At 33.3% G+C, this 11,240-nt stretch overlaps 2 protein-coding genes across 2 annotated transcripts; one reads left to right on the top strand and one right to left on the bottom strand.

Annotated features, from left to right (window-relative positions):
* The first annotated feature begins 4,308 nt into the window (after positions 1-4,308).
* Positions 4,309-8,234, top strand: LOC149899393 (hatching enzyme 1.2). The gene is made up of 7 exons (XM_090114574.1): positions 4,309-4,527; positions 6,051-6,218; positions 6,545-6,691; positions 7,037-7,192; positions 7,543-7,676; positions 7,969-8,054; positions 8,139-8,234. The coding sequence occupies exons 1-7, from the start codon at positions 4,344-4,346 to the stop codon at positions 8,212-8,214; spliced, it is 951 nt and encodes a 316-aa protein (XP_089970700.1). The 5' UTR covers positions 4,309-4,343; the 3' UTR covers positions 8,215-8,234.
* A 665-nt stretch (positions 8,235-8,899) lies between these two features.
* Positions 8,900-10,757, bottom strand: LOC149899392 (uncharacterized). The gene is made up of 4 exons (XM_090114124.1): positions 10,586-10,757; positions 10,110-10,171; positions 9,424-9,568; positions 8,900-8,979 (listed from the first exon to the last, which is right to left on the bottom strand). The coding sequence occupies exons 1-4, from the start codon at positions 10,755-10,757 to the stop codon at positions 8,900-8,902; spliced, it is 459 nt and encodes a 152-aa protein (XP_089970250.1).
* Positions 10,758-11,240: the final 483 nt, after the last annotated feature.

Below are 11,240 nucleotides of genomic sequence, written 5' to 3'. Positions count from 1 at the left end.
TATGTTCTTTGGGAAAAGTTGTTCAGTTTTATGGGCTTATTACAAGTATTATGGGGATTTTATTAACATTCTGTATACGTAAATATGATAATTCATATAAATACACAAATACAATAACAAAAAAGTTTGTCAACAAACAATTTGAAATAATTAATAAAATAATTATCAATTTACGTTATTTTTATTTTCTTTTTTGATGATCCTACCATCTGTCAAAGTCAGCTTTGGCCGCCATTGAAGATTCGTTTCTTTATTGAACTGACTAATATCATATTATATGAACTGAATCGAGCTTTAACGTAAGGGGTCAAAGTTTCCGTTCGGTCGCCCGAGTCTGTTTGTTTGTGTGCAATAGTTCGTTATGTGTGTGCCGGTGAGAGTCAAACTACTTATTTATTATTCGATCCTTTAACCTGCAAAGCAATATGTCATTTGTGTCGACGAATTATTATTATTATTGTATCGCGTCAAAGGAAAGTCTCGTCATGAATTCCAAATATTGTTTTTGTATAATTTGTAAGGGCGTAAATGATCATTGAAGGTTTATTTATTGATAGATCGTACGAAGACCGTTTTATTTTGGTAACTCGTATTCTGAAACTATTTTAGTACTGATGTATAAAGTATAATACGATAGAATCGCGACCGCTCTCGGGCGAGCGCCTGTCACTTCGCCTAATTCATAGTTATATATGACAAAATGTATAATATAAAGTAATTTAAATAAAAGAGAGAAATCTATTTTAATTGTAATAATATTGCGAAGCGAGAATGCTCATGTAAATACAATGATGTAGTATAAAGTTCTAATATTTTAGAAATACAGAAGATACATATTTATTTCCTTTGTTTTATTTTTATATACGACACCCTAAATAATACTTCTCATTGATTTTCCTTTCCCTGACACACAGCGCCATCTAGTCGGAACATACAAATCTTGTAACTACCAGGTGCAGTCGCTTTTTATGTCCCTATGTATCCTCAAATCTTTAAAACTACACAACAGATTTTAATGTGGTATTTTTAATACAAATAATGATTCAGGAGGAAGGGGTTAGTATATAATTTATTAAGTTTTAGACAAAGCGGACAAAATCTCGGCCGGATAGCTAGTAAATAGGTATTATATGTATAAAATTGTCACGCGTTCACTATTATATAATAGCGAAATGCACTCTTGTTACGACAGAAATCATAAAACATAAATAGGAAACAATATTACATTACCAACACTCTATTTACCTACTCAAAAACTAATAAATGGATTTTACTTAGGAGATTTTAAATTCACACGAAGTTGGGCTTCAAAGTTAGCAAGTTAGTTACTTATGCTAGATAGAAATTATTTGATAATATGCCTCTCGTAAATTCTTCTTCATACGGGGCCCGTATTCTTAAGAAAGTTGATAAAACATTAATTACTCCAAGTTTATAGCTTAGTGATTAAGTCTATTCTTATCAGCTAGACTCGAGGAAACATCAAAATAATCGGTCGTCATAGTAACCTTAATTGGTTGCGTTTAATTACACCATAAATTATAAAGACAAAGATTGTGTGTATGTCTGTTTTTTACTTTGCTCTGAACGATTGTAAATAATATGATTCTTAAAAGATGGCGTTACCTCCAAAATTATTATAGAATACTGAATAAATTTGATCTATGAAGTAGGTTCGTAAATTTCCTAAGATAAAAGCTCTGAAACTAGAAAAAATGCTTCCGTGAGATGTTCATCATGATATCGTTAAACGCATCACTTTTACGTCTTTTATCGCCAATTCTGTTTGCGAAACTAAGACAATTAATTAAGTAGGTATACATTATAGAAATTTCGTATTTTTCACAAACTTATGTCTATAACTAGCTAACCCGACAGACATTGTCTTTATGCAAATTTCTTAAAATTTTCTTCCATAAATTCCTTTTCCTGACAATAACGAATCTCTTTAGTCGATCAGGCGTGATTCCTTGACGAAGGGAAATAGGGAATCATTTTATATTTCATTTTATCGGTAGAGAATTATAATATAATTATAAAATAACATAATTTTTTGGTATCTTGTTCAGTAAATTGTATGCGACGAAATGTTTTCTCTGTAATATTTCCGGTGCTAAAGCCTTGAGATACATAATGTGATAATAGATAAGGAACGCACTTCCGAAAGTGATGTAAGTGTTGTCGCCGAGTAAATGTTTTTGTTACACTTTTATTGCCTTGTAGAAAGTACATAAAACACGCCGATTATAAAATCTAACAAATTTTATTAATCTCTCTTAAATTCTACTCTAGTAGATTTTGTAAAATTAAACAATAAATATAATTCCAAAAATATAACATTTATATTTTTCTTCGTGGCTCAAATTAAAATATGATATACTAGCGGTCCGCCCCGGTACCTACATGTTTTATAGCCTACTAGCGGTCCGCCCCGGCTTCGCCCGTGGTACATGTTTACGTTTTCTCTACATAAGAACCATCCTCGTACTTGAAGGAATATAATAAAAAAAGAATTATCGAAATCGGTTCAGCCGTTCTCGAGTTATGCGCTTACCAACACATTTTGCGATTCATTTTTATATATAAGAAGAAGATGTTGCTCAGTGAAGATGTAGTTTTCTAATGGTGAAAGAATTTGTGAAATCGGTCCAGTAGTTTATGCTTGAAAACCATACATACATACATACATATGTAATTACAAACCTTTCCTCTTTATAATATTAGTATAGATAAAATAAACTGTAAATTGTTATGTAAAGCTTTAACTTAGAAAATTTTTAGGTAAATATAGTTTTTTATTTACTGTAAGAAAAATAAATTTATGAATAAAAATATTGATTACATTTTGTATCAACCTAAAGATCCTCGATAAAAAATAATTGTACGAGGACTCCATCAATTATGTTAATTATCCAAGTGTACCCATCACCCATGAGTATGACAGTCTTTATCAGGAAATAAGGAGTAACGAACTCAACTGTTTAGGGTAGACTGGGTACGGTTGAAACGATTTCACTTAAAACGACCATAACTTTGCTTTTTATAACCCGAGCGATGAAAAAAATATGTTAAATTAAAGAGCATGTATCTGTCTACTAATAGGCACTGTGGTTTTAGTTCCAGATGTATTATTTTAAACAGTAGATCAAATTAAAAAAATAAACCCGATTTGTTTCAACCGTCCCCATACCAGGGGCGGTTGAAACAGTGATTAGGGTCAGTTGAAAAATATGCGAATAATACAAAATATAGTATTAAAATATGTTTTATTGATTTTTTATTTTAAATCTAACAATAATTAAGTAACTCTTTTACAATAAGGTCTGCTCTCTCAATATGGTGACATACAAACAAGACAGAAGTACCTACTCCTCATCTTCTGATGATATCTCCTCTGTACATTTTTCTTTTTTGCTTTTATGGTGTTTCTTTTACATTTTCCTCCATCAAATTTCTTCCTTTTTCTCTATCCAATCGCTTCTTCACTTGCTTAGCTCTTATTCGTTTCAATATTAATTCTTGCTCTTTTCTTATCTCTTCCTTATCTGGTGTGTCAGTGTAAATAGTAGACTTTCTGATTTTTCGCCTTCTATTATTATACCTTCTATTGTTATATCCTCTATTATATCCCATTTTTTTATTTTCTTGCTCGCCAGAGTCATCTCGCATTCGAATTTACCTTAGAAGCGAATAATCGTGCTTCTCTGCTACTTATCGCAATCATTTTCCGGTTTTCACCTCCTCATATGCGTCTTTGTACTTCGGTAAGTCTATTTGTCTTCCCGAAATCTCTCTTACACGTACTATCGGCATCTAAAAAAAACAAAAAATAATTAAAACAATGTTTCAACCGTACCCAAAAAAAATGTTTCAACCGTCCCCAACTCCTACTTTTGGTAAAATACAGTTATAGTAATTGTAACAACAATGATACACAAAAACTATTCACAATGTCATATTCCACAAGATTCACTTCAAACAAAAACGCACACTTAATACTGTCACTTAAATAGAAACGCCAATAATTTTAAAAATCTCCAAGCAAAAATACTTACTTTTGGTCATAAAAACACAATAGGGTCTTATAAAATCAGCTGAAGCGCGCGGAGATCAACGCAACATTGTGGTTCGTGTTTAGAACAGTTGTGTGCTTCATTTTCCTCTTGGACCCCTAACCCCCCCACCAACGGTTTGCGAGATATTCGTGTTGTTTCAACCGTCCTTTGTTTCAATCGTACCCAGTCTACCCTACTCATTACTTAAATATAAATTCATTGCGCCTTACGAATTTTGGCCACACATCCTTATTCGTTCTGCGCGTCTAGTACTTAGAGAAAGCTACAATGTTGCTCTATTTGTCTGCTATTTTATTAATTAGTGCAATTAACGCATTGCCAGTAACTGATGATGATATTATTTTAATGTTAGATGATGTGGACTTCAATAATTATATAGATGGAGATGAAGATACCATCGACATATCGGACCTCGGTCCACAGGCGTATGGTTTTCCGAAAAACGATAGTGGTAAGTAAGTTCAAATTTATTTTATATTAATTTTTATTTTTAATATAGCTAAACCTGTAACACTTATTTTTTTTATTACAAATTTATTAAAAGGAATCCTGTTCGTACAGTAAGCATGATATAAAAATTTTAATTTCATTAAATTATGCTCTAATATGAGATAGACAAAGGATAGACTACATAATATTAAAGAGTTTAAAAATAGTTAAGATAAAAAATAATAGTTAGCTTTTTCAGTTCAATACATAAGTTATTGTGCTTTTTTAATGGAAATTTTAGTCAACCTTTTGTTTTTAAATTATTCTTATATTTTTATGTTTATGATTTTAGTTTTATATTATAAGTAGGTACCTATCTACACAAAAATTACTAATGGTTACAGGCTAGTCAACCTTTTTTTGATTTAATAATTATTAATTTAATTTAGAATTTAGATACCTACATAATACCAATTTTTTATTATGTGTGTATGATGTAACCGACTTCAAAAAAGAAGGCGGTTTATGGTTTTATTTCCACGTAACTACCTAAGTAGTACCTACGTAGGTATGTTTTTAGACAAGCTTATCATTCTAGCATATTTTGTTCATTTGTTAAACTTACAACTTAATTGGGAGGAATCGCAGAAGCGATAGAGTCGAATTTAGCACTAGCGCTATCTTATAGATCTATAGGTTGATAATAGTTAAGTCTTAGTCAAAGCAGAGAGTTGTTAGGAGAAACAATAAAACGAAATCTTTTATTGTTTTATTGTTATTGCAAAAATGTATTATCATCAAAATAACATTTGTGTCTATAAATTTTTATTTTATTAGTTCATTCCCGCGACAACTCATCTAGATGAATCATATTGAAATCTCCAAGTGGAATTATTATAATTCCTTTTAGAGATTAATAAATTACAAACTAAAAACACAAACGTTGACATAACAAGGACCTCAGCTTACTGTGGCCCATATTTGTCAAGCATATCATGAGCACATGAAGGCATATGTAAAATATTTCATGAAAGAATCGAGGCCAGAGCAATGTATGAGTAGTGTCAGCTGTCAGGCGATAAGTTGGTGACATGTCGTGAGCCGCTGATGGCAGCTATTTCCTCTCTTTTACGAGGTTCTGATAACGATATGCGCTTTTTAATTCATTAAAAGTTATAGGTATGAGGTTGTATGAGTTTAGGAATATCCCGTAATTTTGATGGCAACCTTCTTGATTCAATAAAATTTATAAAATGTAGAACGATGAAAATATTTACGTACTTTTAATTTTATACATGAATGCTGCTGTAATGTTAATAAGATTTAAAATTTGATTGGTTTAAGTTTTGAAATAAATGAGCTCTGAAACTACTTAACCGATTTGAGAAATTCTTTCACAAAGGTGATTCCATCCTTGTGCAAATTATTTTTCAAAGTGACGTATATAAATTATAAGCCCTACATTATTATGAAGCTTTGTAAATAGGAGAGAAGTATTAGTTAACAGAAGAATCCAAGTTCGCATGCACCGGTTATTTTAAACAGGAGAAGCAGTAATGCAGTGGACGGAGGCCTCCCTCGAGAACCCCGAGGAAGTGAGCGGCTACCTGCAGGGAGACATCCTCATCCCCACGCGGGGTCGGAACGGCGTCAAGGACAAAAGCTGGAGGTGGAAGAACGGCATCATACCTTACCAGATTGACAGCGGTTTCAGTGAGTGCTATTTTAATTTTTAATACGCGATATACTCCACGTCGTTATATGTTTATTTATTTAATTACTCATTTTTTGAATTATTAAATTTTGTTTTATTGAAATTAATTTAAAATAACTGCGTATGTATATTTTTCAGTAAGTTCTCTTACTGCTTGAGAAGAGCCTTTTAGTTTACTCTGTATGTTCCATATATATATTTTGTCGTAAATAATTTTCATTTAATTTTTGTTTACAATAGGTACGATCGGATAAAGTGTGTAGGTACTGTTATGAACGTTAGATCTTTCGTACAAGTGATGTTTCATTAGTAGTACGATGTGCAGGTTCGGACCAGCGGGACACGATCCGCAAAGCGATCGCGGACTACCACCGGCTGACGTGCCTGCGCTTCGTGCCGCACAGCGGGCAGACCGACTACCTCGTCATCAAGAGCGCCAAGTCGGGCTGCTGGTCCAGTGTGGGGCGGATTGGTGAGATATTAATAGGAATAAATGTTTTTAGATTACGCAGATCCAATATTCAGAGAAATTTTCCAGAATTTGTTTTAAAATATTATGTACAAGGAAATAGGCTATTTATCCATATACATATTTACCCGTTGGTAAAATGACGAAAATTAAAACGTATTTGAAACGTATTTTCGAGTATAAACTCCAGTAGCGTAATTAATCATATATTTTTGTATTATCATGAGCACATGATAATACAAAAATATATGATTCGCATCCACCGGTCTTTCTATTAAAAATGTGCTAATGTTGGAACTCTATGAACGATGCATACTTGTAATGGCGGTTTTACTGGGTACATTGCAGGCGGCAAGCAAGAGGTGAACCTGCAGGCGCCGGGCTGCGTGTCGAAGAAGGGCACGGTGCTGCACGAGCTGCTGCACGCCGTGGGCTTCATGCACGAGCAGAGCCGACCCGAGCGGGACGACTTCGTCTCTATACAGTATGGGAACATCAAGCCTGGTACGTATGGCTTTTTGCTTGAATTGAGCATAGTTCCAGGACAGGAAAAGTCTGAGAGTGGTGACGTGGTGTATGATGGTAATTCACGTCTAGAATTCTATCGTGCCTATTAAATCATAACCTATTAATTTTTCTCTTACTTTTTTGAATATACTAACTTCTAGACGCATTGACTTTTTGGTAGCGGAAACTCAAGGAGAGTTTGCCCTACCAAAAAGTCAACCTTCACCAACATGCTTATGTTGTATTGTAAATTTTAATATAAAAATTCTAAGTCTAAAGTTTTTGATCTATCGGCGGCTTCTACCTACTCTAAATCGAACTCTTATTTTGTTTCCCACGTTTAACAGGAACGGAGATAAACTTCAAGAAGTCAGAAAAGAAGAACACGGACGACTTCGGCGTCGGCTACGACTACAATAGTGTGATGCACTACTCGGAGTACGCCTTCTCCAGGAACTCGCAGCGGACCATCGAACCCAAGGCTAGCTATCACTACATAGTATAAAACAAATTCCCTTCCACGCTGTCTGTCTTAATGTATTCTTAGATCTTTAAAACTACTCAACGGATTTTGAAGCGATTTTATTATTTTATTAATTTTAATAATTTATTTATAAAGGTATCTACCTTACAGCAATTATTAGCAAAAAAAACCTAGAACTTAGTTGCGCAAGAATCACTTGAGTTTTGTCGTAGTTAATTGATATGGGTACAGATAATATAATAATATTATATGGGTAATAAAAAATATTATTAATATATTAAAATTGCAGGTGCAAAACGCCAAAATAGGACAAAGAGAAGGTTTGAGTCGAGGAGATGTAAAGAAAGTTAACAATATGTACAACTGCAAAAAAGAGTAAGTGACTGATATTAATTATCAATACGTTTCTTAATTTATTAAAATGTAGATATATGTATATTCAATTCATTTTGTTCACAGAGAGCCTCAAACCGGATGGTTGGGGTCCATTTGGCAAAACCTCTTCGGAGATAAAAGACTTGCGAACATAGAGTAACTTTTCTTCTGTTTTTCATACATCAGGAAACTAGTTATGTAGATATGAGAAAAAAACAAATAGTTTTGTAATTTGTACCTACATAATATGTATTATGTAGATATTAAAAGTCACGTAGCATACGTCTCTCTATCTTTGTTTTCATACATTTTTTATATAAATAAATGTTTTTACTTTACTTTAACTACTGTGTTTTATTATTTCATTTATCAGACAAAATAACCTAATTCCCATTATAATATTTTAAGTATAGGATAATAATAGATAATAATAGTCAATTTTAAATAGATCTCTATGAAATAAACCAATTAAAATATCCTACCTGCGGCGGGAGAGCTAGGTATAACTACTATAGCACCGATTAGTAAAATATAGTTCCTAGTTCCTACGTTACCTGTAGGCTGTACATATTATAGTCTTTGAACATACTGGTAAAGACTCAATTATAAATGTATTTTAATGATTATATCTAACGTGCGACATAACTACTATACATGAAAAGACCCATTTTCTAGTATAAAATTCAAACAAAGGGTATTGCTGTGTGCTTGAAATAAAAATCTATAATGAGCTCAATAATCTTTTAATTTATATATGTATATAAATTTTTACAATATAAGTGCCTACAAATCCATAGGAAGCGTCAGTTCATCGTTAAAGAGTAGTTTTCTTCTCAGTTGATTAGTTATTCCTTTTTATCCTCTACTACCATTTGTAGCAAGCACCTCATGTATTGGTAGGCACGCTCGCATTTGCAAGTTTCAGCTGAAAACAAAGATGTTTATTTACATACCTACTTTTTTATGTCATAGTCGGCAAAGGTTAGCCAAATGATAAGCGCTGTACCACTGCCCATGAACATTTACAGAGGTGTAAATGTAATGTCACTTGTATACATACCTTATGACTCTACAAATAGATTTCCAACTTACCCGTGCTTTTCCACCAATAATGTGCGAGGATGTGAAGCGAGGAATGTGTTTGTAAATAATCAATCGTATCGCTTCATTTAGTTTGAAGTTTGAAGCATTTATCGTTTGAAGCGATACTATTGGTTATTTACAACACATTCCTCGCTATACATCCAACATCCTCGCACATTATCAGTGAAAAGGCACCCTTAAAGAGTCATTTATAGTGATGCATTGATGAGGGTAATAAAGGAAACAAGATATATGCCATTCGAGCACACAGATATAAGTAACTTACACCGTTCAGAGCAGCCATCAGCCATCCGTTTGACGGTGTCAGGCGGGATGTCGCTGCGCATGAAGGTGTCGGCCGTTCGCTCAGGGTCGAACTGGCCGTCTTCAGACATCACCAGACTACGCTCCAACACGCAGCGGACGTAGCACTGTGTGATAATCATCAATTATTAAGGATCATGTTGCGGCCGTAGTAAACTAATATTAAAAAGAAGAAAAAATTGTATTTTTGTAACTATGCATGTTTGTTATTATGACGTATGTTAATTGTTAATATTAAATTGAAAATACAAAAATATAATGTTAAATGAGATTTAATATACGGGATTTACCACCTTTCTGGGATTTTATTTATACCTACCTGTGCTCTCCTTAGTTCTGATAAGACACATCAATAAAATCAATGTCAAAATGAGTCCATCCGTTCGGGAGCTACCTACTCCCTAAACCCATTTCGATATTGATTTTTTGCAAATTCAGATAGACACCACACACATACATATATAGACATTAGACACAAAGACAAGGTAAACTTATAAAACTAGTCGTTTAAGCGTCCCTAATTAATATAAAAAGCATCCCTAATTAGATAATAAAATTATCAATTAATAAAAAAAAATTGTTATTTTAACCCGCGAATAATTATTTCCATATTTGCATCGTAAAAAAACATCAAACATTTTTACTCACCTTCGGCGTCTTATCCGTTTCGTCTGGAAAGCTCCCAGTGGTATTTAGTGATTCTAGATAAACTGTATAAATAAGAATAAAAGCAATAATTAATAATAAATAAGCTACTGAAGGAACATATTTTAGTGCCCATTCACACGCTTTCAGGCAACTGTGATAGTTGAACATATCTACATGCGCAATTACTTTTTAAATGTAACAAAAGACATTGATTTCCAATATCGAAACTATTCCCAATCCCATCCTACTAATTCTATAAATTCGAAAGTTTGTGTTTGTTTGTTACTTCTTCACGCAAAAACTGTTGAACCGATTTTCATGAAACGCACATAATAGCATATTTGCACACATAAAGGGTAACTTTCATTAACTCATAGGATAGTTTGTATCCCAAAAATTCCACGGGAACGGGAACTATGTAGGTTTTCCTTTGGGCGTAGCTGCGAAAAGCTATTATACCTATAGGTACAACTTACACATCTCGATACGAAACGTCTCATTGCATTCAGACCTAATGTCTGTGATATCAAAGTCACTCCGCTCCTCTTTATCCGCCACTGGCAAAACCCGCTCCTCCTCCGCCTTTCCCAAACATTTTACTTGATAAAAAGTGAACAAAACAAACGCTATCATACATAAAACTCTCATTGTATGAATATTTTACGATAGTTAGCTATTCTTTATCCAAGCGCATACTTTTTATACAGGAGGTTCAGGTTTGGTAAACCTTTTGAAATATATTATATACCTACACACAGCAATGCCACTTGCCCGTAAATTCCAATGTATTCCGTGGAACCGTTTTCAGTGAAGCGAAGTATGGTGTAGAATTCATCAGGCCATAAGCCATGGATTTACAAATGCTTTAAAACTTTTAAAACACCTACAGAATGTATTGTGTAACTTCTCCATAATATCTCTCAGGAACTATTTTCATAAATAGCAGGCAGCAGCATTGCAAATATTGCAACATAGGACGTATAGTTACAAAGACGTAGCACGTCTAACTTCAATTGATAAATATTTTTTTTTACATAAACTGTTGCAGATCTGTGATATTCTGTTGACGTTATAGAGAATAATTATTATTTGCACGTAAATCGGGGTTTATCCATACGCCGCATTAAATGT

This window comes from Colias eurytheme, chromosome 21 (genome assembly GCF_061535395.1).
Source record: "Colias eurytheme isolate Ceu_HAF_F1 chromosome 21, ilColEury1 Martin Lab GWU primary, whole genome shotgun sequence".
NCBI classification, from domain to species: domain Eukaryota; kingdom Metazoa; phylum Arthropoda; class Insecta; order Lepidoptera; family Pieridae; genus Colias; species Colias eurytheme.
The sequence above is the reverse complement of the archived record's forward strand: the minus strand, read 5'-3'. Positions and strand labels throughout refer to the sequence as shown.

Coding starts and splice junctions, on each gene's coding strand:
- LOC149899393 (XM_090114574.1), top strand. CDS start 4,344: ATGTTGCTCTATTTGTCTGCTATTTTATTAATTAGTGCAATTAACGCA. Junction 4,528..6,050: donor TTTTCCGAAAAACGATAGTG/GTAAGTAAGTTC, acceptor TATTTTAAACAG/GAGAAGCAGTAATGCAGTGG. Junction 8,055..8,138: donor ATGTACAACTGCAAAAAAGA/GTAAGTGACTGA, acceptor TTTTGTTCACAG/AGAGCCTCAAACCGGATGGT.
- LOC149899392 (XM_090114124.1), bottom strand. CDS start 10,757: ATGAGAGTTTTATGTATGATAGCGTTTGTTTTGTTCACTTTTTATCAA. Junction 9,569..10,109: donor AAACGGATAAGACGCCGAAG/GTGAGTAAAAAT, acceptor ATTATCACACAG/TGCTACGTCCGCTGCGTGTT. Junction 8,980..9,423: donor TGATGGCTGCTCTGAACGGT/GTAAGTTACTTA, acceptor CTTTGTTTTCAG/CTGAAACTTGCAAATGCGAG.